This window comes from Chrysochloris asiatica, unplaced genomic scaffold (genome assembly GCF_000296735.1).
Source record: "Chrysochloris asiatica unplaced genomic scaffold, ChrAsi1.0 scaffold00007, whole genome shotgun sequence".
NCBI lineage: Eukaryota > Metazoa > Chordata > Mammalia > Afrosoricida > Chrysochloridae > Chrysochloris > Chrysochloris asiatica.
In genome coordinates, this window is record NW_006408525.1 from 34,645,481 (window position 1) to 34,671,739 (window position 26,259).

General features: G+C 51.8%; 2 protein-coding genes across 4 annotated transcripts in view; both read left to right on the forward strand.

Moving 5' to 3' along the window:
- LOC102828965 (angiotensin-converting enzyme-like) overlaps nucleotides 1-2,812 on the forward strand; it is a 12,960-nt gene extending 10,148 nt beyond the window's left edge. Inside the window, exons 13-14 of the mRNA XM_006833725.1 lie at nucleotides 1,839-2,023; nucleotides 2,475-2,812. Coding sequence (XP_006833788.1) covers nucleotides 1,839-2,023; nucleotides 2,475-2,812 — 523 coding nt within the window. The remainder of the gene's footprint in view (nucleotides 1-1,838; nucleotides 2,024-2,474) is intronic.
- Nucleotides 2,813-5,999: 3,187 nt separating this feature from the next.
- Nucleotides 6,000-25,038, forward strand: KCNH6 (potassium voltage-gated channel, subfamily H (eag-related), member 6). Of its 3 annotated transcripts, XM_006833564.1 has the most exons (12): nucleotides 6,006-6,150; nucleotides 6,905-7,135; nucleotides 12,391-12,552; nucleotides 12,641-12,846; nucleotides 14,488-14,913; nucleotides 15,876-16,030; nucleotides 16,190-16,275; nucleotides 17,824-18,023; nucleotides 18,170-18,422; nucleotides 22,634-22,827; nucleotides 24,364-24,467; nucleotides 24,886-25,038. In XM_006833564.1, the coding sequence occupies exons 1-11, from the start codon at nucleotides 6,075-6,077 to the stop codon at nucleotides 24,454-24,456; spliced, it is 2,082 nt and encodes a 693-aa protein (XP_006833627.1). In that variant the 5' UTR covers nucleotides 6,006-6,074; the 3' UTR covers nucleotides 24,457-24,467; nucleotides 24,886-25,038. The 3 variants fall into 3 exon arrangements, with proteins under 3 accessions (XP_006833628.1, XP_006833627.1, XP_006833626.1); XM_006833565.1 differs by having other exon boundaries at nucleotides 6,000-6,150; nucleotides 6,905-7,002; nucleotides 15,876-16,275; XM_006833563.1 differs by having other exon boundaries at nucleotides 15,876-16,275.
- Nucleotides 25,039-26,259: the final 1,221 nt, after the last annotated feature.

Consider the following 26,259-nt stretch of genomic DNA (forward strand, 5'->3'; position numbering starts at 1 on the left):
TATCAGGAGGGGCCAGTCTCTGGAGAAGGATATCATGTTTGGTAAGGTGGAGGGTCAGAGAAAAAGAGGAAGACCCCCAGCGAGATTGATTGGCCAAGTGGCAGCATTGATGGACTCAAGTATGGCAACAGCAGTGAGGTTGGCCCAGGATCAGGCAGTGTTTCGTTCTGCTGTGCATAAGGTCACCATGACTCAGGACCGACTCTATGGCACCTAACAACAATAACAATACATGTGGGGAAACCCTGGTGGCACGGTGGGCTGCTAACTGCAAGGTTGGCGGTTCAGACCCACGAGCTGCTCTGTGGGAGAAAGATGAGGCTGTCTGCTCTTATAAAGATTTACAGACTCAGAAACCCTAAGGAGCAGATCAATTCTATCCTACAGGGTCAGTTCAACTCTGTCCTATGGGGTCCTGGTGAGTCAGAATCAACTCTACAGCTGTGGGTAGACTGGTGGTATGTATGGAGACTAGTCTGCGCTGCGTGTCTGGTCCACCAGGGGGCAATGTTGTTGTTGTTGGTGGTGGTGGTGGTGGTGGTGACGGCGGTGGGTGCCTTCCAGTAGATTTCTATTCATAGGGACCACATGTGACAGACTTGAACTGTTCTATAGGGTTTTCTAGGCTGAAATCTTTAGAGCAGCAGATCAGCTGCCTTCTCCACGGAGCCTCTGAGTGAGTTCTAATGCTAAACTTTCAGTTAATAGCCAAGCACATTAACCATCTGCACCACCCAAGAACTCCTCTTCTTTTGCATAACATATCTTACAACTTGATTTTGCTACTGCTGACTCATCCTCCTGAACATGATTGTCCTGTGTCAGGTGCTGGACTGATTCTGCTAGGAATGGTGATCAAACTGAAGCTGTTCCAAATTCCCAAAGATCCCCCGCCACGTCCAGCTACTGTGGTCTACCTGACCTTGTCCATGGGGAACAATCCTGACTTCTAGGGGTTGAAGGCTCCAGGGATTGTCCATTTGTGACATTTGCAGCTCTCTGATTACATGTGCTGCCTTTGCGGATTGTCAGACGGGCTTTGGTCAAACATCTTGTCCTGCTCAGTTGAAAGGAACTTTTCTAAATAGGAAGTTTCTCAATGATCAAACTTTTCCCCAGCTGTTATTGTCCTGTTCACTGCCTATGAGTCAGATCCTGTATAGGGTTTCTGAGGAGTAGCCAGTGGGTTTGAACCAGAGACCTTGTGGTTAGCAGTCCAGTGCTTATCCTACAGAGCCATAATATCTGGAAAAAAAAATTCTCTTGCCTGAAGTTAGTTATGGGTTTTTTGTTTTGTTTTTTAAATCTTGACAACTTCCCTCTTCCATGCTCTAGAATCTTAACCTTTTTTTTTCAATGCTAATTATAACTGTTGTTGTTGTTGTTGTTGTTATGTGCCGTAGAGTCGGTTCCAACTCATAGCAACCCTGAATAGCGTTTCTGAGGCTATAAATCTTTATGGGAGCAGAAAGCCTCATCTTTCTCCCACGGAACAGCTGGTAGTTTCGAACTGCTGTCCCTGAGATGTGCAGTCCGATTCGTAACCACTACGCTACCAGAGCTCCTTTAGCTAATATTTCTTGCCTGTCTACTATGCTTTCACTATTATATTTATTTAATCATCATAACAATCTTAGGAGGATATTAGCCCCATTTCATGGATATGGAAACTGAGGTTTGAAAAAGCTATTTGTCCAAGATTACACAGCTTTTGACAGTGCCAGGATTCAAACCCAAGCCAGCCTTAAATCAAAGCCTGTGATTATATTTACAGTGCCAAGCTAACAAAGTCCTGGGTCAGGGTTAGGGAACCCTCACAGCTGTATCTGTTATTCCAGGGATGCTCTAAAGTTGGGCTCAAGCAAGCCCTGGCCAGAGGTCCTCAAGACGCTGACCGGAGAGTCCCAGATGTCAACAAAGGCCCTCGTGACCTACTTCCAGCCCTTGATGAACTGGCTGGTTGCTGAGAATGTGCGGCAGGGGGAGACCCTGGGTTGGCCAGAATTCAACTGTTACTTTAAAGGTTTGATTTTTCTGGCCCTGGTGCCAGGTTTGATCCAGCCCAGGCCCCTGCCACGACCCTGCCTTAATCCCTAGCCCATCTATGACCTGAATCGAATAAGCACAGTGCTGTTGTGACCCCGCCACAGCCCCAGCCCCTGGCTCCATTGTTTCCTTGGACACTGATTTACTAGCTAGAGAAGCAGGCTGATAACTGCGCATAAGGTCTTACTTACCTCTTAATCCTTGCACAGAGCCACTGCTGGGCTCCTTGGGGTCTGCAGCCCTATCCCTTCCCATCTCCTCCTTCTACTCCTCTTTCTCACCCTCTTTCTAGGGCAATGCCCTCACCTATGCCTTGGAAGTAGGTACCTACGGCTGAGGGAGAGCGCCAGTGGAAGTCAATCCTACACAGGCCCCTCTCTCCCTTGTTCCACTTGTTCTATGAGTTGCTATATCTTCCACAGGAACAGAGAAGGACACGGTGCCATTTTTGGGTCTGGAGCTGGACAGTGACCAGGCCAAGATGGGTCAATGGGTGCTGCTGGTGCTGAGCCTTGTCATGGTCCTCATGGTCCTGTTGCTGAGCCAAAGGCTATATACCCTATATAAAAAATCAACAGCTGAGGACACTGAGGCCTACTTCCTGGGCATGGCCATGGAGCCCCACCAGGCTGCCCAGGGTCAGTGTATACTGTTAGGCCTCTGTATCCTCCTATTGGTGTGCTCAATCAGCCTGGCCATCAAGATTTTCATACAGCACAACGAGAAGCCTCCATGGATGACATCTGAGTGGTGGGGCCTGAACTAGACATCAGCGTCAGTGAGAATGGTAAGGCAGAGAGAGGTAAGAGGAGGGTGACCAAACCAGAGAGGGCTTGGGGAACAAAGATGGGGACAGACTACAAGTCAGTACAGCCAGACAGAAAGCTGGGCCCATATTGGGTTGTAATTATGATTGCAAACTCATGTATTCTAGGCCAGGCACACAAGCAATTGTGTGATTTCATATACACCCTGGGTGTCAGCCCAACCCCCTCCCCCCCAGGGGCTCAGGAACCACAATTTTGGTGATCCAGTGGCTCTAGCCAATTCATCCTTGAGATTGCCTCTTCACACAGCCTCTTTTCTTCAGGAGTCCTGCCATGGGCTGGGCTGGGGCTGCGGAGCCTTAGGAGTCTCCACTCTGGTTAGAAAAAGGACACTTCTGCCCCCTTATAAAATGTGCTCAAGTAGAACAGACATTCCTTTACAAATCTTTGGTGGCCAGTTCATAAGCAGCTGACCTACCTCTCTGCTGATTCTCAGGCCATCCCAAGTCAGGCAACGTAATCCAGTCCCAAAAAGCTCCTGAGATGCAAGTAGCTTCACAAACTGCCCTGCGGTCCTCCCAGCCCCAGCCCAGGCCCTCCGGAGTGGAGACAGTGGGTAGCTGGGCACCAAGCCAGGCCTGATTAATGATTGACTTCTTTAATATTTAAACAAAGCTCATCTCCAGCCACTCTGCTCCGGAGATGACCCTGTTCAACACACACACCTGCTGCCTGGCCCGTTGCCCTGGAAAGCAAGCAGAGGGCAAACAGCACCTTTCCAGGCTCAGTGGGGGAGGGGTGGGAAGGGAGGGCTATAGGAAGACATGTGAGAATGAGTGCACTAGGTTTAAGCCGGAGAAGGGAGGGAGGATGCTCTAGCGGGGTCTGCCAGCCACGACTATGCCACACCCAATATCTGGGGGATTACCAAATCTGGAGTGAGGCCCCAGTGGTCCCTGAGGAACCTAGGGGGTGGGAGCAAGTCAGTGTCTCTCAGAATTTGGAGGGAATTTGAAGCAAAGTAGTATCACAGCCAGTACCCACAGGGAAAGGGTACCAGGGGCAGCATCTGAGCTGGTGAAAGGGTGACCAAAAGAAGGAACCAGCTTCCTTTAGAGTAAGAATCTGAACCCAGAAGTCAGGAGTCTAGTGGACAGAGGTATCTCTTCTGGGACCTCTGTGGACCCTACGTTTGCTCAGATTTTGAGATACAGGAGGTCCTGGGTGGTGGAAATGGGTAAGCAAAAGGTAAGCAATTCAATTATACTCAGAGACCTCAGAAGAAAGGCCTGGTAATGTACTTCTGAAAGGTTATATATCCTATATACAGTTCTACTCTGAAACACATGGGGTTACCATGTGTACCAGAATTGACTCTACGGGAACCGGTTTGGTGTTTGTTTGTTTTTTTCACCACAAGTTATAATTGACCTAAGCACTGACCATTCCAACTCCAGGATCCACAGCACCCTCATTTGATGTCTCTGTCACTGCTCTTAGCTTGCTGTGGCATAGTATCCAAATTTGTCCATTTCTGGTTGTTAGTTCTGTAAGGACAGGACCTAGAGTGTGCCTCCTATGTAACACCGGGTGCCCACCCAGACCAGGGCACAGAGAGGGAAACTGGAGAATGTTGGAATGAGTGAATACATGAATGAATGGATGTCTCCCTGACTAAGTCCTCCCTTAGAGCTCAGCACTTGCAGACTGAGCCCAGGAGAAACATCCCCACCTTTCTTCCACAGCCAGCCTGCCCTTGTACACACAGGGGCAGCCAAGACACCTCTGCCCCCCCAGGAGGCCACACTTGCAGCCCTTCCATCCCTCCTGACAGTGGCCAATGAGGCCCCCACAGGGCATTGTGGCTCTTCAAGGCAAAGGCACAGTCAGCACAGGACTACAAGTCTCTCACCTGGACTCCAGCAAACACCTCACTGAGTCTCCTTGTCCGCCTTCCCTCCCCAACTCACTTTGTAAAGTTTATTTAACCAGAATATTCCTTCATGTCTAATTTCCTGAAAACTTGACTTTTACCAAGTTAAATCATCATCAATTAAATCTAGATGTTGAAAATGGTATCTGAGGATCTTTATCAACATTCCTTTTTCTCGGATCTCACCTTTCTTACCCTCAGCTCAGTCCCTAGACACTGACCCCCTCCCCATCAGCCTTTACTTTTGGTGCATGTTGTTGATGTCAAGTGCTGTAGAGTAGATTCTGACCCACAGCAACCCTGTATAGGGTTTCCAAGGAGTGGCTGGTAAGTTTGAACCACCGACCTTGCAGTTCAAATCCACTTTGCAGTCCAACACATTAACCCACAGTGACACACTGAAATGTTTGTCCTCTATGACCTGGTCCAAGTTCGTCACTGGACCCTCTGTAAAGCTTAAAGCCATGATATGTCCAGCAAACAGTGGTCCTTTCTCCTCTCCAAGAATTCTCTTTCCATAAACCTTACCCTCTCCCCATCTGCTACTTGGAGTTTATGTTATGTCAGATTATGTCAGTTGGCACTCAGCCACTTTTATTGGTAGCAACTTGCTAATTGGTGGTTTTAAATACGTTCTCCTTCCCAGCGTGGCTGGATGTGCTGAGAGCTCTCCGGCTTCTGGTGAAGGCACTTTATTACTTATTTCTTTTATGCTTTCGCGTGTACTCCTTCCCCACCATCCCTGGAGGGAGCATTGCGTAGGCACCAGGCACCGGGGTCAGTCGAAGGGCACTCGCACTCGACACGGGGCAGGCAGGAAGCCTAATGGGCCCAGCAGTCAGATACAGCGAGAGCAAAGACCTCCTGAGTCCCCCCCAAAAAAAACCCTTCTGCCCGCCTGCTCACCTGCATGGGAAAGAATATGAGAGACACTAAGGCCACCAGACTTTGTGGCAAAAGCAGAAGTGTTTTAGAGAAGCCCTGTTTCATTCCAGCCCAGGACCCCAGCCCCGCCTCCTAGAAGTCAGAGCCCCGCCCCTGCCCCGTCCATTTGGAGAGAGTTGCCCCCACCTGGCCGACCCTGCCCCGCCTCCGACTCGGTTGCCGCGCGCTTCTTTCAGCACCAGGGCGCGGACAGCTCCCGGGCGGGCGCCAACAGGAGGAGGCGCAGAGAGCCGCGGGCAGGGGAGAGTGAGGAAGGCCAAGGCGGGCGGGAGCCCTCCCCGGGGCGGAGTCCACTGAAGCTGGACAACGCTGAGCCAGAGCACAAGCGGAGTCGCCGGGAGCTGGGGGCCCTGGTAGCTCCGGGCAGGGATCACACCGGAAGGATGCCGGTTCGCAGGGGTCACGTCGCGCCCCAAAACACTTACCTGGACACCATCATCCGAAAATTTGAGGGGCAGAGTGAGTGTGTTTGTTGGGATAGAGGGGCGGTCTGGAGTTCCTGGGGAGATCTGGAGCGACCGGACCCCTTTACAAACTTCGAATGGCGGGGGAAGGCGGGGAAGAGGGGCGTGCCGCATGCTGGGAGCGGAAATTCTTTAATGTCTTCGAAAACTTCCTCCAGCGGGGCCCCGCTTACTTCAAACGCAATCCTCCTCTTTCCAACCTGAAACTGGAGCAGCTGAGCGCATCCTCCACCTCTCCGCCCCCCACCCCCACCCCAGCTGCTTCCTGGTGCCCCAAGCCCATCTAATCACTGCCCTGCTTCCCTCCCTAGTCCCTCACCCCTACTGCCTCCTTTTCACCTTTAAGTCCCTGATCTGGTTTTCCCAGGAACTCTCACCAGGCTTGGCCTCCATCCATCTGGTCCCATTACTCCCTCCTCCTGATCCCCTTTACCACCTCCTGGAGGCCCAAACCTTGTCTCACTCTGCTTCACTGATCCTTATCTCCTGGGTCTTCCCACAATCCCCAGGCCTGATGACGCCCCTTCTCCCCCTTCCTTGGTCATTGTCTTGAAGACTTCCCCCATTGCACCCCAGGAATTCCTTGGTCTTCCCACCCTCTGACTTCTCCCTTTCTGGCTACTGCTCTGCTCTTCATCCAGTCCTCCCCGCCCCCACACACACACACTATCCCCCAAAGTCCCCATGATCTTTCCCTCCTTGACCCCCAACCCTGGCTGCCATGGTCTTCCCTCCACCCTCCACCACAGGTCGAAAGTTCCTGATCGCCAATGCTCAGATGGAGAACTGTGGCATCATTTACTGCAACGACGGCTTCTGTGAACTCTTTGGCTACTCCCGTGTGGAGGTGATGCAGCAGCCATGCACCTGCGACTTCCTCACAGGCCCCAACACCCCACGCAGTGCCGTGGCCCGCCTGGCACAGGCCCTGCTGGGAGCTGAAGAGTGCAAGGTGGACATCCTCTATTACCGCAAGGATGGTGAGGCAGCCTCAGTCTGAGGTTCTGCAGGGCTGACTAGCCTCTCTTGTCTAGCCAGGGTGGCCTTGGGGAGGACACAGACCCAGACCCGGGGACTAAAAGGCCTGCACAAAACTCCTCCTCTTGCTGAGTCTCAGTTTTCTCACCCATAAGATAAAATGATGGGGATTGGATGCATGCATGCTTTCAGGAACTGGATACTTGAAAGTCACTGACTGGTCCTGGCCTGGGGCCGGGCTTCTCCTTCCACTATCCCTCCCTGTCTCCAGTCTCCTGCCTCCAGTCTCCAGTCTCTTGCTACTCACTCTGTCACTGTCAACCCTAGCTGTCAGGCAGCTGGCATGGAAATTAACCTTCCCTCCTTTCTGTCTGGGGACTAGGGGAGGAGTCGTCCACTTAAGGCCTCTGTGGCCAGACAAGGACTGGGGGTTACTGTCTGGGAAACCAGGGTGGCCTGGCTCATCCATCCCATGCTCCTTGGGGAGATGGGGCCTGAGGTTTTCCCTAACCTAGAGGCTCATCCAGATGGAGAGTGGGTTGTTACTGCCAGCCCAGACTCAGTGCAAGCAGAACAGAATCAATGGGGCCCTGCGTAGGGCAGGGACTGAGGATGGAGCTCAGCAGCCCCTTGAGAGCCTTCTTCCAGAACCTCAGGGTCCCTGCGGGACCTAGGGGATGTATGGGTGAGAAATAGGAAAGTTCTGTTGTAATCACTGAGACCAATACCTCCGAGCCTAGGTCTGCATCAAAATTACCTGACAGGTGTTTTCCAAAACATCTTCCCCAGAAAATCTGCTCGGAAGAAGTGAGATGAGGTCCAAGCACAGGTATATTGGGAAAACTCCAGAGGTTCTGATATCCTGCCACGTTTAAAAACCACTGGCTTAGATAAATCCTATCATTTCATGAATAAGGGAGTAGAGGCCAAAGGAAAAGGGACTTGCCTAAGATTTCACAATTAGAATCCAAGCTGGCACTGGAGTCCGAGTTTCTGGATTCCTTCCTCCAACATCTGTCCTGAGCAAGCCCAAGAGGAGAGAGGGCCCTCCAACTGCCTGTCTTGGAGATGGGATTTTTGGAGAAGGAATTGGGGTCTTCCTACCCCTCCCAGAGAAAGCAGGCATGAGAGCACCTGTGCAAATGCAGGATATCCCTTTGGGTGGGAGGATGTTGAAAACCTGGATCCAGGGACATGGTGTATGCATGGAGTATGCGTGTGAACATGAGCATGTGTTTGTGCATGTATGTGTATGGGCTCATGAGCTCCTGAGTCATTTCTTGTGGCCGATTCTGGCTGTCCCCATGGTCAGGACTGGCCCTGCTGTTGCCACCCGAGTGAGTCGCAGATGGGATGTGCAGCCAGCAGGGGCAGCAATTAGAAGCTTTGGAAGAATCTGGCTTATTTTGGCAGTACTCACAGGATTAATGAAGTCAGAATATTTTTAAAAGCTGTCACCTCACCTCTTCCTATCATGGCAGGAAGAAGGTGACAGTCAGGGGAGTGAGAAGGGTCCTAGGGGAACAAGATGCGACAGCAGGAAATGAGGGGGCAGCGGGTCCTTTCTGTCAGCAATCCTTGCCCCAGAACTCTTCTTGAGGTGTAAGGTTAATCCCAGGCTTCTCAGGATGTCAGATTGGAGATCTTGGGAGCCCTTCAGCACTCTGCATGTGCCTAGGCACAGGACACAGGTCAAGGCTGGGCATTGGCTCCCTGGGACCAGGACTCAGGTCTGTAGAACCTTGCCGATGTCCCACTACTCTAAAGGAAGCATATGATGCTCAGATAATTGATGCTTACCTTAGGGTCCGCTCTGACTGCATGATCTTTTTTTTTTTCAATCTTGTTCACATACATCTTACAGTCCTATTGAGGTAATTTCTTCCCATTTCAAATCAATACCTCCCTTCCCTGCCCCCTGACTCTGCAGAGATGAGAAGGGGGTCCTGAACAGAACTCTAGCAGATTTTGTATAATCCTCTTTTCCTCTAAAGGGGTAATCCACCGGTAAGTCTCCAAGTCCAAGTAGAAGGTCTGTGTCCATATGTCTCTACATTGTGTAGGTACATAAATCTGGGTTCAAAGGAGCCAGGACACTTGATAAAATTTACACCAGGAGGCAGGCTCAGAAACCCCTGGAAAACTGGCTCACCAATCTAGGAACGTAACAGAGATGAGGAAGAATGGGCTTGGGAGTAAGACTAAAACCAGTGAGAGAGGGAGGGACAGAAGAAGGAAGGGAGAAAGACAGTAGTCAGATTCTCTCTCCCTTACTCCCACACCCACCAGGTCCTTGCCAGAGGGGCCCAGCCCTGCCTATATACCTGGATCTTCTTCTCTTATGATCCCAAACCTCTTTCTCTTATGATCCACTTTAAACTCCAAACCAGACTAAAAGAGGCCTGGGGCTTCCAGCCCTCAGCTCCCGAGGCCAGGACTGTGAGGTCAGGGGCCACTGTGTGTCCCATTCAGTGATTTCTGCATGGTGTGGTGCCATAAGATAAGCACTAGACTGCAAGGTCAGTTTGAACTGCAGGGTTGGCAATTCAAACTTACCAGCCGCTCCTCAGAAACCCTATACAGGGTCACTAGGGGTCAGAACCAACTCGACAGCACTTAACAACAAGCAACAGCAACCCATGAATGCCATGAGAGCCACGCTGGGAGATGGCATAGAGCAGTCACCTACTTGGTGGCAGCTTTTTGTGACACCAGGTCCTCCCTGAGGTTCAGCACAGTGCTGGAGGGGTGTACATAAAGATACAGGTGGAAGAGGGAGCGAGAGCCAGAGCAGGGAGCAGGGCAGAGTAAGCTATGAGAAAAGGAAGAAGCATATTTAGGAGGGAGAGATAAGCAGACAGAAGTTAAGATGTCCCAGGGAGTAGACAAACCTGCTGCCCTTGATCAGAGAGGCAGGTGTCAGGAGAAGCCTCCAGAAAAGAAAAAGGTTCAGACACTGGCTCTTCCTCCAGGGACAGGGGCAAGGGACACAGCTACTCCTTTAGGTACAACCTAGAGTAACACACTCACCCTCTTATGGTCACCCAGGCACAGTTATGAGGGACTGTGAGCCTTGAGTGGGCAAGGATAGCCGGGGAGCAGGGGAAAGAATGCCCTGGACTTATTTCTAAATTCTCATCGCCTTTCCGCCCACGGGAGAGTGTGATGGCTCTGTAGGATAAATACTGAATTGCAAACCACAAGGTCAGCGGTTCCAACCCACCAACCACTCTACAGGAGAAAAATGAAGCTTTCTACACCCAAAAGGATTTACAGCCTCAGAAACCCTATACAGAGTTGCTGTAAGTTGGAATTGACTGGTTGGTTGGTTATGTGCCATGGAGTCGGTTCCGACTCATAGTGACCCTGTACAGAGTTTCCAAGGCTATAAATCTTTATGGAAGCAGAAAGCCTCATCTTTCTCCCATGGAACAGCTGGTAGTTTTGAACTGCTGACCTTGAGGTTCACAGCCCGATTCCTAACCACTACACTACCAGAGCTCCTTTGGAATTGATTAGATAGCACTAAACTACATCTCTGCTCACCCAACAGGCAGTGAGCATGGCATTAGGACATTGGTGTCAAGCACGCACTCCTGTGCCAACCCTACTACTATGGTGGGCTGGTATTTTGTTCTCTCCCATCCTGTTTCCCAACATTGGAATCCATGGATGAGTTCTGCTACCTTAAGACTAGGCTTGGCAGCTTCCAGTAGTAAAGAGAACCTGAAGTCCCACCCTTCAGTCCAGTCCTGCCCTCTCCAACCCAGTCTCTGTGGGGAATCAGACAGACAGACGGGGATTGAGTCTGGCCTGGGGGTCAGTGTCTCAGGCCACTGACCAAGTGAGTGAGTGGAGGACCCCCTCATCCACTAGGAGCCCGGGGTAAGGCCAGGCAGCAGCCTCCCCTGGTGTGGATGTCTCCCCTGGGGCCCCAGCACAACAGCTGGCTGATGGCTGCCTGGTGCCTGGGAGTCCAGGAATCTGATCCAGGAGAGCGCTGCACCTGGGGTGGAGAGTGAAGGGAGGGGAGAAGAGGCTTAGCTGCACCCCAGCACTGATGCTGGTGAGGAGGGGCTGAAAGCACTAAATGGGGAACCTGGGAAAAAGTGACCCCCAAAGTAGCAATTATCCCTCTACCTCCTCTCCCAGCCTTCGATTGATCAACAAACACTTGGGACAGGTACAGGGATGATGCCAAAGGAGACAACCCCAAACCTGCCCCAGGGGCTCTGCCGTCTGATTTGCATGCTCGCCTGAGGCCCCTTCTCCTTATTTCCTTGCACTTTGGCTTGATGCCAGCTAGGATCTGAAATGGGAGGCATGAGGGCCCCATACCATGGAGAAGGGTGCCCACCCACCCAGACTTGGGAGGGAAGTTGGCTGCTTACAGGCTGGGCTCCGACAGTATGTTGCAGTTTTTACTTATAAAGGTGAGAGAGAGGGCAAAGGTCCCCAAGGCCCAGGGGGTATGCAACTGGGGCTGGACCACCAGGGAGGATGAGTGGAATGGTGGGAGGAGCTACAGGATTACCTGCCCTTCCCCCTAGCAGCCTCCTCCCTCCTTCAGACCCCAGGTTACTGTCCCACCTATCCCAACGCCCACCCCCTCCGAGGACCTAAGCAGCAGCCTGGCCCTCACTCCAACATCCCCAACTCCCAGACCCAGTCCTTACTGTTACCAGTCTTTGGTATGAGAGTCTAGGGTTCCCCTCCAGCCTAGGTTTCATGCCTGCTCCCCGACCAGCAAATCACTTCCTCAGAGCCTCAGGCTCTCAGCTGCAGAACAGGAGTCTCTGCCTGCTCCCAGAGTCTCACAAGGTCTTAAGTGCAAACTCTCTCAGTGCCCAGAACTGGTGTATTCTCCAAGAGGTCACTCCAGTGTCATGGGTGCGGGGCACCTTGTAAGTGGGAACTTGGGGGTCGTGCACAGGACTATCTGAGCTATAGCTATAGGGAGGGAGAATGCCTGCCTTCAGCCCCTGTGAATACATCCATCTGCTCGGCTTTAATTATAGCAGAGGCCAAGTGTGTACTTGGTTCTGATGCTCAGCTGCTCTCCCATCTCTGCTCTGTGGATGGCACACCTGCTAAGTTGTCTCACCCACCTCTGCCAACAGCCCTGGTCACCGCCCAGGCCCTCTTACCCCCTGTGTCTGCCCTGCACTTGACCTTACCGTAACCCCCTCCTTGGCTGTCCCCAGTGGGACTGCTGTAGGAGGGGACACGTTCAGTGACACCCTCAGTGCATTTGCAGCCTCCAGCTTCCGCTGTCTGGTGGATGTGGTGCCTGTGAAGAATGAGGAGGGAGCTGTCATCATGTTCATCCTCAACTTTGAAGACCTGGCCCAGCTCCTGGCCAAGAAGGGGAGCCACAGCCTGTCTCAGCGCCTGTTGTCCCAGGGCTTCCTGGATTCGGGTGAGGTGGATGCAGGTGGTGGAGGAGGGCCCTGGCAGAGTGTCCGGTCCCAGGATCCTGGCTTCTCTGACCTTGGCTCTGGTTTCAGAGGGTTCTCACAGTGGGCCGGGCAGACAGGGTCCCGGTTCAGGCCGAATCAAGTACAAGACCATCAGCCAGATACCGCAGTTCACGCTCAACTTCGTGGAGTTCAACCTGGAGAAGCATCGCTCAGGCTCCACCACAGAGATTGAGATCATTGCACCCCATAAGGTCATGGAGCGGACCCAGAATGTCACCGAAAAGGTCACCCAGGTACCAGCTACATGGCAGGGTGGGCAGGGCGGTGCCAGGCTTTGGGCCCCAACTCCTCTGGGGCTGATCTGGGCCCCTAGAATCCAGTGGAAAATTCAACATCCAAATGGATTCCCATGCAAGAAGGGTGACTATAGTCAACAGCAGGGAGAAAATCAGAAAAGAGGCAGCTAGTGCGTGTGTGGATCAGGGAGGCCTTCCCAGGCCTGAAGGCTGATAGGATGTTACCTCAAGGAAAGGAAACTCATGGCTTCTGCCTGTGGATGGCATGTCAGACCATGGACTTCCTGGTTGAATACAACCTTCTAGAGGGTCTTCCTTGTTGCCACTCCATCTGCACATGAGTCTGGTTTGCAAGATTTGTTTAAACCCAGGACTGGTGGTTGGACCTCATTCTAGTAGAAGAGTAAGTAGTTAGTGGGAGTCCCTCAGACCCCAGGCTCATTGGGGCTGTGTCTGATGTAGGATGAAGAAGCAGGAGGTTGCGAGGGTAGGAAGAGGAATTATCATACAGGTTGGTCATGAGCTGTCTAGATTTGCCATCTCATTTATTCACAACGACCCAATGAAGTTTATCATCTTTTGTTATTCCATTTTTGCAGATGAGGGAACTAAGATATATAGCGGTCACAACCTTGCCCAAAGACACACATAAAACAAATGGTAGAGCTGGGATTCAAATCCCATGCCTTTCTTATTATCCTGGGCAGCTGGGCAGAGCCTGGACATGTTGAGCTGGCTCTAGGGATCCTAGATCCCCAGTTTCTAGGTGGGGGCTGGGGTGGGCAGAAGGGCCTCAAGTGAATGCAATGATCCAAATTCCCCTTGGTCCTAGGGGAAGAAGTCAGGTCACACTAGTGCTAGGAACCCAAGACCCATCAAAGGTCAGATGGACTTCTTGTTGTTGTTATTATGTGCCATGGAGTCGGTTCTGACTCATAACAACCCTGTACAGGGTTTCTAAGGCTGTAAATCTTTACGGGAGTAGAAAGCCTCATCTTTCTCCAGCGAAACAGCTGATAGTTTCGAACTGCTGACCATGAGATTAGCAACCCGATTCGTAACCACTATGCTACCAGATGGACTATTCACCCTCAAATTCAACTCTCCATGGAAGGCTCTTGGAATTGCCCCAGGGAGGCTCCACATTGGTCCAGGCTCCTCAGGACCCTCAGAAATGAAGAGGCTATTCTGGGGTGAACTTTGCTCATCAGGAACCCTGACCACAGGGGACCTCCCAAGCCTTCCAGAGAAGCTAGGCCACCTCCCCACAGCCATCCCCTCAATTTCAATCTGATCCCTTCTCTAGGACTTGCTCACAGCTGGGCCTGGGCCTGGCTCTATTCTGCCCTCCTCACCTCCACCCCCAATCCTGTTCCATACCAGCCTGAGGGAGCTTGTGAGCCTCCAGTCTGGGGTCCCCATGGGACAGAGCTGTGTCACCCCTGTCTCCCATCTCCTCTCTTTGCCCTTCCTCCCTTCACACCTGTCCCATCATCTTTATCTTGCTCATCCCCTCAGCCCTTCCCAGCCCTCATCCCCACCCTCCCCTGCTGCCCTCTTCACCCGACTTGCTCCTATGTCCTCACCCTTTCCAATGGTGGCTGCCCCACTAACCACACCCATGGCCCCCACCCCCAGGTCCTGTCCCTGGGTGCCGATGTACTGCCGGAATACAAGCTACAGGCACCACGCATCCACCGCGGGACCATCCTGCATTACAGCCCCTTCAAGGCTGTTTGGGACTGGCTCATCCTGCTGCTGGTCATCTACACAGCCGTCTTCACACCGTACTCAGCCGCCTTCCTACTCAGTGACCAGGATGAGCCCCGGCGTGGGGACTGTGGCTACACCTGCACCCCACTCACCGTGGTGGACCTCATCGTGGACATCATGTTCGTCGTGGACATCATCATCAACTTCCGGACCACCTATGTCAACACCAATGATGAAGTGGTCAGCCACCCTCGCCACATCGCCGTCCACTACTTCAAGGGTTGGTTCCTTATCGACATGGTGGCTGCCATCCCCTTTGACCTGCTCATCTTCCGAACCGGCTCTGATGAGGTGAGCTGACCATCCCGTGAGTGCAAGAGAGCAAGTAGAGGCAGGAGTAGAGCCTTAGACCATCAAGTGTGTCATATCCCAGCCCTGGAGAAAGGCCAGGCGAGGCTGTGCCCCAGAGCTGGGTGCCATCCCACTGACTTCTGAGTCTGCCTCTCAAGCCCAGCCCCTCCACTGTGTCCATTCTACTCCATTAACTGATGAGAGGGCATTTTCATGCTCTTGGTGGACTTTCCAGTCCCACGTTGTTCTACCCCATGTCTTCAGAATCAACTTTCCATTTCAAATCAACTCTGCTCTTGATGGCTCAATGTTCACCCCACCCCACCCCCAGCAATCCCATTCCCAAGTCTTTCCCCCTCCTCCCCGCCCCACTGCCCTACCTGAGTGGCCTTCTTAGCGTTGCCCTAGTCCTATACCCCCAGCCTTGCTTTCCCACAGACAACAGTCAGAGAGAGTTTTAGATCCAAATCACTTTATCTGATCCTGTCACTCCCCCCAAAGAACCTTCAGTGGCTCCCCAGGCTCTTTCTAGACCTTTGAGGCCCACAGGAACAGCCCCTGCCCACCTTCCCAGCCTCATGTCTCACTGCTTCCTCATCTCCCATTCTGTGCCCTAGACTACAACAAACCAATGGGTTTCTCACATTGCCAAACCATCCCACATTCACACTTTGGATCCTGCCACACCCTCTCCCTTCTGTCTGCCTACAGAGCACCATCTCTGAAGGGTTCTCTGACTGCCCCTGCAGACTGAACCCCCACCTCCCTACTTCCTCCCTGTTAGGAAGTCCTTTGTTAGGACTTCAGTTGAGAGTCCCTTGAGGGGCACATAGCTGGACCAGCTCAGGGTCTACACCAGCGTTTGTTGAATGACTGTGTGGCTGTATATATGAGTGAATAAATGCAGGCCTGGGCACACATTTATCAAGGGCTGACCTCCTTATCCCTCCCCGGCCCTCCAGACCACAACCCTGATTGGGCTGCTGAAGACAGCACGGTTGCTGCGACTGGTGCGCGTTGCACGGAAGCTGGACCGCTACTCTGAGTATGGAGCGGCTGTGCTCTTCCTGCTCATGTGCACCTTTGCGCTCATCGCACACTGGCTGGCCTGCATCTGGTATGCCATCGGCAACGTGGAGCGGCCCTACCTTGAGCCCAAGATTGGCTGGCTGGACAGCCTGGGCGTGCAACTTGGCAAGCGCTACAATGGCAGTGACCCAGCCTCAGGCCCCTCGGTTCAGGACAAGTACGTCACGGCTCTCTATTTCACCTTCAGCAGCCTCACCAGCGTGGGCTTTGGTAACGTCTCACCAAATACCAACTCTGAGAAGGTCTTCTCCATCTGCATCATGCTCGTTGGCTGTGAGTACCACCTCATGCCGTGGGTCTCAACCAGGGAATTTTCTTTTTAATATAGTAATGGGATCCGGGCATCCTGGTGTGGTGCTGTAGGAGAAGCAATGGACTGGTAACCAAAATGTCAATGGTTCAAACTCACCAGCCACTCATTGAAAACTCTATACAGGGTTGCTATACGTCTGGACTGACTCAATAGCACTGAATAGCAATAACAATAGAATATTGTGCACATGGTTAATATGCTTGGGTGTTAACCAAAAGGTTGGAGGTTCAAAACCATCCAAAGGCACTGCAGAAGAAAGAACTGGCTGTCTAATTCTGAACAATATACCATTAGAAACTGCACATGGAACACAGTTATACTCTGGTACACATAGAGTCAACATGAGCTGGAGTTGGCTAGACAGCAACTGGTAAACACACAGGAACAATGTAGCAGAATGAAGTGTGTATATATGGATACACCCATTATACCTGAAATTTAATATACATACAGGCCCTTCCTCTATGATAGGCACACAGCAATGCAAAAGAAAATGTGGGGCCCTTGTTAAAAAAGATTTTAGATGTTCAAGACAGTGATAGAGTATTTGACCAAGTGCAGGGCTCATCTGATTGTGAATCCTTGTGTGACTATACAAGTCATAGGCCCACGAAGTCAGCCTTACAAGGCACACTGCTAAAGGCTTCATGTTGCTGTTAAGTGCTAATAAGTCGATTCTGACTTACTTTCTAGCACTTCTACTTTCTAATTTACGTTACTTTCTAACGCTTCATGTTGGTGTTAAATGCGACCCTGTATAGCATTTCCGAGGAGTTACTAGTGAGTTTGAACCTCTGATCTTGCGGTTCAAACTGATATTGCAGTCCAGCCCATTAGCCTGCAGTGCCACCTCTGCATTTAATTCCCATCACAACCCCATGAGGGCCATATTACAAACCCCAGTTTACAGGCCAAGAAACCACTGTCCTAACTTAACAGAGGTTACACACCTATTAAGACAGGGAGTCTTAGAACCCCGAATGGAACCAGGTGGCCTGCACTGAACGCTCCTACACTCTGCCTCCTGCCTCCCGAAACACCGGATTTAAAAATGCACAAGGCAGAGTGGAATTTTACAGGAGCTGAAGTTGTAGACTAAGTTGTTATGTTAGAAGTATTTAGACATGTGAAAGCCCAGAAAAACAAAAACAACACACACACAAAAAAAGTCATGAAAACAAGAGACCAAGAGTTGTCTCATTATTATGTTTTTGAAACTTGAAGAAGAAAACAAATCTGAGCAAGAAGTATTCAGTGTCCTAGTTCCTTCTTCTCAAGAATTTGGCCTCTAGGTCCAGGAAGACGCCATTCTAGAAGTATGGGGCACAGAAGGAGAAGGGCAGGGCGCCTTGTGCCTGGTGCAAACCTGGGCCACTTGTGACTTTACATTGAACAGAGGGGTCCCTGACCAGGGCTGCTGCCAGAGGGGCTTGGCGCAAGTCCTGGGGTGGTATTGTCTGGTGGGAATCCAAGAGGACGCTCACTCCCCGCCCCTTTCCCGCCCCCAGCTCTCATGTACGCCAGCATCTTCGGCAATGTATCGGCCATCATCCAGCGCCTGTACTCTAGCACCGCGCGCTACCACACGCAGATGCTACGTGTTAAGGAGTTCATCCGCTTTCACCAGATCCCCAACCCGCTACGGCAGCGACTCGAAGAGTACTTCCAACACGCCTGGTCCTACACCAACGGCATCGACATGAACGCGGTGAGCTCCCGGGCCCTGCCGGGCAGGGGCGGGAGACTCAGCCCCCGCTTCAGCTCCCCGGGAGGTCAAGGTCCCGAGGGCGCAGGACGCCCCCGAGCTCCCCTCGGCCCCACCGCGCCCGCTGGATCAGCACCCCCGTCTCGTAGGTGCTGAAGGGCTTCCCCGAGTGCCTGCAGGCCGACATTTGCCTACACCTGCACCGCGCGCCCTTGCAGCACTGCCCAGCCTTCCGCGGAGCCAGCAAGGGCTGCCTGCGCGCTCTCGCCGTCAAGTTCAAGACGACGCACGCGCCGCCGGGAGACACACTGGTGCACCTGGGCGACGTGCTCTCCACGCTCTACTTCATCTCTCGTGGCTCCATCGAGATCTTGCGCGACAACGTGGTCGTGGCCATCCTAGGTGTGTGGGGTGTGGGCTGCCCGGGTCACTCCCTGCTTAATGCTGCCACATGTTAAACACTGCCTAGAGGGGTCAGCCCCAGCTCTCTGGTTCCAAAAAACAACCCTCTGGCATAGGCCCCATTCTGGTGCTAGCGAAATTGCCCCTGGGATTCCCATGTGTCAACTCAGAAGCCCAAGCAGGCTACTACCTCCTCCCATTCTTATGGATCTCAGGGTGGCAGGATGGTGGTCTGTCTTGGGTGGAGGATGGTGCCCTACCTGGCCTCCCCAGTCATACTCAGTGTAGCTGCAGGGACAACTAGACACTTTGGAGGAAGGATATGAACACTGGGCAGGGGTCAGACAGATTTGGGTCACAGGAAGCCTCTACCACTTCCCAGCTGTGTGACCTTGAATATATTGCTCCATCTCTCTGAACCTCATAGTATCCTCTCCTGCTGTCCCACTACCCCAACTTCAGCGTGCCCTCCTCTTGCTCTCCACAGCCCCTTCCCCATCTGCTGTCTACTCACTTTGCACCTCACCTGGGCTAGCTTCTTGCTTCCCAGTTTCTTGTCTCAGCCTCTACCTGTACCACAAAGACCCCACACACACACCAAAGCTCTGCCCAAGCCCCAGTGTTTCTCTGTGTTAGACAGAACATTCCATTCCTTCCTGAACATTGCTATTGTTAAGTGCTGTATAGGGTTTCTGAGGAGCAGCTGGGGATTTTGAACCTCTAACCTTGTGGTTCAAACCAACCTCGCGGTTGAGTGCTTATCCTACAGTGCCACACCAGGACTCCTTCCTGAGCATGTAGTTGTTGTTGTGAAGTGCTGTCAAGTCAGTTTCAACCCATAGCAACCCTGCATAGGGTTTTCTAGAAGCAGCTGGTGAGCTAGAACCACCGACCTTGTAGTTGAAACAATCTGGTGCATTAACCCACAGCACCACACCAGGACTTCCTTATATTCCATAGAACAAACTAAACATATCCCAATCTGTCTGTTCCTTCATTAATACACCTCTGTCCCTTAACTCTGTATCCTTGTCCCTGCCCAATCCAGCCCTCACCATGCCCCCCACCACCAGCTGGCCAGTGTCAGGAGTTCCTGCATCTGACCTACCCACCATTCTCCATCTTCCACCTCCTGCCAGGCACCTGAAATACACATCTGTGCACGATCCTCTTTAGCTTAAAATCCTTCTATGATTCCCTAGGGCCATGTGACAGAATGTGCATGGCCTCTGTTAGTACTGCCACCCTCCCCTTGGTACAGCATGCTCCAGCCACACAAACTACTTGTTGTTGTTATTAGGTACCAGTGGGTCTATTTCAACTCATAGAGATCCCAGGCAACAGAGTAGAACTGCCCATAGATTCCCTAGGCAGATTCCCACAGTAACCTTAATGGGTAATGGGTGCAGATCATGGAGTCTTTCTGTCACAGAGCCACTGGATTGGTTTGAACCATCAACAGTTTGTACAACCACGACTACTCTAAATCTTCCTGTCTTGGTTACACCACAATGCCTTTGCTCATTCTGTTCACTCAGCTTGGAGCATCCCACTCCACACTTCTGCCTGGCAGATCCCAGTCATCAAGACTGCGTTCAAGCATGGGCTCCTAGATGAGACCTCCCGTCTTCCCAGCCTACCTTAGACCATGTGTCAGGAATAATAGTTCTCATCAAATATTAAGCAGCCAGTCCAATTTAAGGTTCAGTTATAGACATGAAATTCACTTTGTCCTCAGTAGAAATGAACATTAGATCATAATCTTCCATCATCTGGAAACCCATCACTTTACTTAAAATATTGCCCAGATTTCAAGCTTCTGGGATTCATATGTGATCCTGGTGAGTTTCTTCCCTTTCAGAGTCTCCGTCCCCACTTCTTTGAAGAAAGAGTTAGGTCTGGATAGTGCTGAGGACTTCAGGTCTGATGGTCTCTGATCTTCAGATCCTGTTCTCTTGGAAGGTGGAGGACAACATGCTCCAGTCTCCACTGCACCCTTCTATCTGAACGAACTATTTGTACCTCTCAAGCAATGTCACCAGGCTGAGAGGCTGTACTTTCCTGTGGGGGAAAGAAGTCAAGTTAGTCATGGTCTATGGCACCCCTAAGGATCCCTGGAAGCCCTGGTGTGGTGTTGTAGACTAAGCACTGACTACTAACCACAAGGCTGGCAGTTCAAACCCACCAGCCTCTCCTTGGAAATGCTACACTTAACAACACCAAGGATGATGGCACTTAACAACATCAAGGAGCCCTGGTGGTGCTGTGGGTTAGGCATTGAGCTGCTAACTCTAAGGTCAGTGGTTCAAATTCACCAGCTGCTCTTCAGGAGAAGGAAGAGGCTGTCTGCTCCCATGGAGATTTACCGTCTTGGGAACGCTATGTAGGATTGCTATGAGTCAGAATCGACTCCATGGCAGTGGAAGTAGATATAGTATCTCTGGTCCAGAGCTTTCCACCTAACCATACAAAGCCCAAACCATACAGCACTGACCTTACATTGTTTCTTCTGTCAGAATGCCTTTCTCCTGGACTCCCCAACACACATACACAATTTCTGTTGAATGTAATCCAACTCATGGTGCTGCCATGTGCATCATAGAACTCTGCTCCATAGATTTTCAATGACTGATTTTTCTTATATTTATTGTGATTGATGATCTAATTAGATGTATTCTTTTTCATTTTTTTTTAACTTTATTGTGAATTGAGTGAAGGTTTACAGAGCAGATCGTCAGTTTTACATTCATCAAATCGTACACTTTGTTATATCTCAATGATTGCCGTCTCCTCCGTGTAACACCAGTTTCCCCACTTCCTCCCTGTGGTTATCTCCATTCCCCCTCCTTCCCATGCCTTCTCAACTTTGTCCTTGGGTAAATGTTGCCCTTTTGATCTTGAATAGCTGACCATTCCATGATGAGCACACCTTACTAGTGTTTTTGTCCCCACTATGTGAGTCGGAAATGACTCCACGGCACATAGCCACCACCACCATATGCCCTTGGATGAAAATTGGGCCACAAGGGTGAGTTCCGTGCCAGATCTGAAGGGTAGCCGAGGACCATAATCTCATTTTCCTTTCATCTCTTTCTGAACAGTAAGCCCAGTCCTTATTTCTAAGTTTTGTTCCACATTTTCTCCCACTCTATACTGGACCTTCTTAATGGGATCCCTTTCACAGCAGTTGCTAGTGGTGGCCCAGCACCATCTAGTTCTTCTGACCTCAGAGTCATGCAGACTGTTAGTCACATGTTCCATTAGTCCGTTGGACGAGTTGATTTCAAGCAGCTTCAATTTTCTTTCTTCAACACATAGAGAGACCAATAGTTGCACCTTAGATGGCTGCTCATGAGCTTTTAAGATTCCAGTCGCTACTCACCAACGTAGGATGTAGAACGTTGTCTTTAGACCATGTTATGCCAATTAACCATAGTGCCTTCTGATACTATGGTCCTGAACCCCAAGGCCCAGCAACTTGTTGCCTCAGGGCATTTGGTAATGTCTAAGAAATTGTCAACATTTTGCTCGCATATGTTCCACCACATTGAAAGATGTGTTTGCAGCAAAGGTAAATTACTCATGTCAAACCCTTATATACTTGTGAGTATACTCCCACTCTGCCTCCCATACCTGTTCAGCTTGTGTATCTGTCTGTGTATGTACATGTAGAACAGTGTTGCTGCAGAGGCAGTGATGCTCTGATAGTGCCTTGATTACTACTGGATTAGGATAATGAGACGCATTAGAAAGGGTAGACGTCATAGGGAGACATAGATTGATGCTCAGTATTGGACCCTACTGGTGCCTGGCACTGTGCTGTTCACATGCTCCATATCAATTCCGCAGAGATGAGGGAGGGTGTTCAGCAGGGAGCCTTTGACATCCCTTCTTGCTACTGCCCCCTGGGCAGGGGTAGGGTCAGTCTTAAAAGCGCAGTTAAAAGAGAAGGGATTCTCTAAGGGGCCGGGAGACAGGGTGGGGGCATCTCTGACCCTGTTGCTTCAGAGCTCAGAGGACAGGAGAAAGCCTCCCTTATCCCCTACCTCAGTCAGCACCCCCAAAGTTGAATCCTGAGTACCAAACCCTAGCCTTTCAAGATCCCTGAAGTGGGTTGTAGAAGGGCCTGGTGAAGGGACACTGAGGAAGACTCTTCAGGAGGGAGCTTGGAGCCAGATCCTGGAGGGACCTTTTCCTGCTCTGGCTGGCAGGGAAGAATGACATTTTCGGGGAGGCCGTTAGTCTCCATGCCCAGCCAGGCAAATCCAGCGCAGATGTTCGGGCACTGACCTACTGCGACCTGCACAAGATCCAGCGGGTAGACCTGCTAGAGGTGCTGGACATGTACCCCACCTTCGCGGACAGCTTCTGGAATAAACTGGAAGTCACCTTCAACCTGCGGGATGTGAGTCTAGGCCAGCAGGCCAGGGCGGTGGTGACTGGGGGCTAGCTGGCTGGACCTATGGGGACCCACCCTTCCCTCAAACCCCATCCTGCATTCTGCCATTATCTCTTCTGTACCTACCATTGCCAACACCATACTAAATAAATACAGTGCGGGGGGGGGGGTGCGGCATGTGTGCCATGGAGTTGGTTCCCACATGTAGCAGCCCTGTATAAGATGTCCAAGGCTGTAAATCTTTATGGGAGCAGAAAACTTCATCTTTCTCCCATGGAGCAACTGGTAGATTTGAACTGCTGACCTTGTGATTAGCAGCCCAACTCATAACCCACTACACTACCAGAACTCCTTAAATACGATGCTAGTTCCCACTTGCTAAGTACTGAGCTAAGGCCCTGTTTTACATTATCTTAGATACTCCTCACCTTGCAAATGGTGTTATTATCCCTACTTTTCAGATGGTCAGAAAAGATAAGGAAAATGCCCAAAGAGCCTAAATCAAACTCAAGTTCATCCACCTCCAAAGCCCAGGCTCTGGCCAGCACATTGGGCCAAGCTGGAAAGGAGGGTACCTGTCCTCCAGAGGTTCCTGCCAGGCACAGGGAGTGGCAAGAAGTGATAATAAAACTACGTCTCCTCTTACATTAATCAGTGGAAGGGTTGTGACAACTGAGGGGAAAATAGCCACACAAATTACATAAGCAAGCATGTCACAGGATGTGCAGGACAGACCCTCAGGGCTGCTAAGGACTGAGACAGTCAGGAGAAGTGCTGGGGACTTCGGCTGTTAGGAGGGGCTTCATGAAGCTGGTGGGAATGCTGGGGAGAGCAGAACGAAATGCCAGTTGTCTGAAAACTCCAGCACCTTTTCTCCGAGCCACCCCTGTCCCCATCTCCTGCCCCCCAGCCTCAGCAACCATGACTGTGTCAGCTCAGGCCCTACACCCAGCTCCTTGAGAGTGGACAGTCCTCTTGCTGTGGACAATCGTCCCACCCTGTCCCTTCTACTGGTCTTCCCCCACCCCCAGTCTCTCCCCTTCCCACCTCACCTGCCCAGGAGACACCTAACAAGGACCCAGCCACTAGGAACTGCCAAGTGGATTACTGCTGGACACTAGGACACTAGGATGTGTCCTCTAGTTTCATGGTGCCAGAAGGGTAGGCTACCAACGATGCTGTTGAGAGTACTTTCTCAAGTGGACTGGGGGTCTAGACCCAGCCTCCTCACAGGAAAACCTCCATCAACATTCAGGGAAGGAGGGATTCTGCCTGTCATTCCTAAATCTAACTGCTCAAGACAGCCTCTCCAAGATCTCTGTGGTCTACACATGGCCACTCAGTGCAAAGTCATTGTCACCAAGTCTCTGGCAACCTGACTGCCTCCCACACAGAAAAGTTCCTGTGAGAAGCTGCCCAGGGCATTGCTGGAGTGCCCAGCCACACAGCATCCTTTCTAACCACATTGTCAGGTGGGGAGAGAACACAGAGGCCTAGTTCCAGCTTTGATCCATGTCCCTTGATACTCTTGTTCCCTACAAGGTAGACGGGGGTCTCCGGTCATCACCCAAACAGGCTCTAGGCAGCCTAGATCACCAAGGCTTGCCTCTCAATGACAACCAGGCAGGTGAGTAGAGTCAGCCCCTGCCCCCATCCTGCCAGTGTCTGCCCAGCCTCTTTCCAGATGGTCAGATGACTTGTGTCCTTAGAGAATGAGGGCTGGCTGGTTGCCAAGCGCTACCCCCAGGGGCTCCACACCAAGGCACCAGGGGACTCACTGGGCTGAAGCCTGCTGGGCATTGAGGCCAGGGTTGGGAGCCCCCACATACCCAGACTGCACAGACAGGGGTCCCGGCCACCCTCCCAGGGCCACAACCCCCTGGGCCCTGGAAGTCAGACCTCCCTGGGGACAGGACTTCTCACTCCAGGAGCCCCAGGTAAGTAGATCCCCTTCCCTCCCTGTACTTCCATGGTGGGAGGACCTGGGTTCTGTCGGAAGGGGCAGGCCTGTGGAGCAGCCAGATGGGCTCAAACTGCCCTGTCCCTCTTACAGTTGCTGCTCAGTCTCCGAACACCTCACACGTGGCTGGCTTCTGGCCTGAGTTGCTGCAGCAAGCGCCCGCAAGGCATAGCCCCTCAAACCTTCAAGGAGCTCCGGACAGCTGGCCTCAGGAGCTAGGCTCCAGGCTTGAGCAGCTGCAGGACCAGATGAACAGGTGAGTGCCCTGAGGACACGGACTGGGGCTCTGCAGAGGGCAGGCCCTCCAGGGAACTGGGCACAGACGCCCCCTCCTGGTCACTCAGGGGCATCACTTTGTACCTGATGGTTTTTGACAGTGGTGGACCCCATTTAGTGCAGGCATCCCCATCCCTATTTCACTAAACAGAGTTCTGATGTGGCACTGTAGGATCAGCATCACACTGTGAACCACATGGTCAGCAGTTCAAACCCATAAGCCACTCCTCGGAAACCCTATACAGGGTCGCTATGAGTTGGAACTGACTCTGCGGCACTGAACAACATGTCACCAAGCACAATTCCTTAGATACTTGCCCCTAGGAAACCCTAGAGTGTGCCAAGGAAGCTTTTTTGAGGGATGGTGGTGCAACCTTGGAAAGGGTCATGGCTTGTAGATGGCAGGACTTTGGAGGACAGTCCTGGGTTCAAATTCTGGCTCTGCAATGCACCAGCTAGAGAGTAGGTGACTAACTTTTTTGTGAAGTGGGGATGCTCAGAATACCCCCGTCAGAATTTCAATATGAAATCCAAACAGTGTGTGCATGGTGCCTGGTCACTGTTTATATATGAATCCACCACGTCCTTCGGGGAGTTAGGGCAGGGCTACAGAGCCTAGCATGGCAACAGCTTCAGCTTAGCTCCAGACTGCCAGACCAGTGTTGTGGTAGTTAGGTGCTGTTGAGTTGGTTTTGATTCATAGGGACCCTGGATAGGATCTCCAACGCCGCAAATCTGTATGGGAGCAGAAAGCTTCATCTTCTTTTGAGGCACTTCTGTTGGGTTCGAACCACCAGCATTGTGGTTCCGTAGTCCACTGTTTACCCTACAGGCCCCCAAATTGAGAGCTGCACCCAGCCCTGAACTGTTCTCATCCACGCTGACTCTGACCACCAGCCTCCATCTGGCAGGCTGGAGTCCCAAATGGCCTCAGACCTCGGTCACATCCGGATGCTTCTTCAGCAACCCCTCCCACCGGGCCATACCAGCTCCATCCTGGGAGCCTCAGTCCCGAAGGGCCTGGCCTTGTTTCCTGAAGCTTCAAGGTCTCCAAGTCCCGGGCCCAGACTACCCCCGGACAGTCCACCTCCTGCACAGGTGAGCAGGTAAGGGGACCCCCAGGTGCTTTCCTGTAGGTAACTGCATGCCTTCCCCCACCCCTAACTGGTTCCAAAGTGGCTTCAGGCTCAGAGCCTCTGTGC

Coding starts and splice junctions, on each gene's coding strand:
- KCNH6 (XM_006833563.1), top strand. CDS start 6,075: ATGCCGGTTCGCAGGGGTCACGTCGCGCCCCAAAACACTTACCTGGAC. Junction 18,423..22,633: donor CGTGGTCGTGGCCATCCTAG/GTGTGTGGGGTG, acceptor TCTGGCTGGCAG/GGAAGAATGACATTTTCGGG. Junction 22,828..24,363: donor TCACCTTCAACCTGCGGGAT/GTGAGTCTAGGC, acceptor GTTCCCTACAAG/GTAGACGGGGGTCTCCGGTC.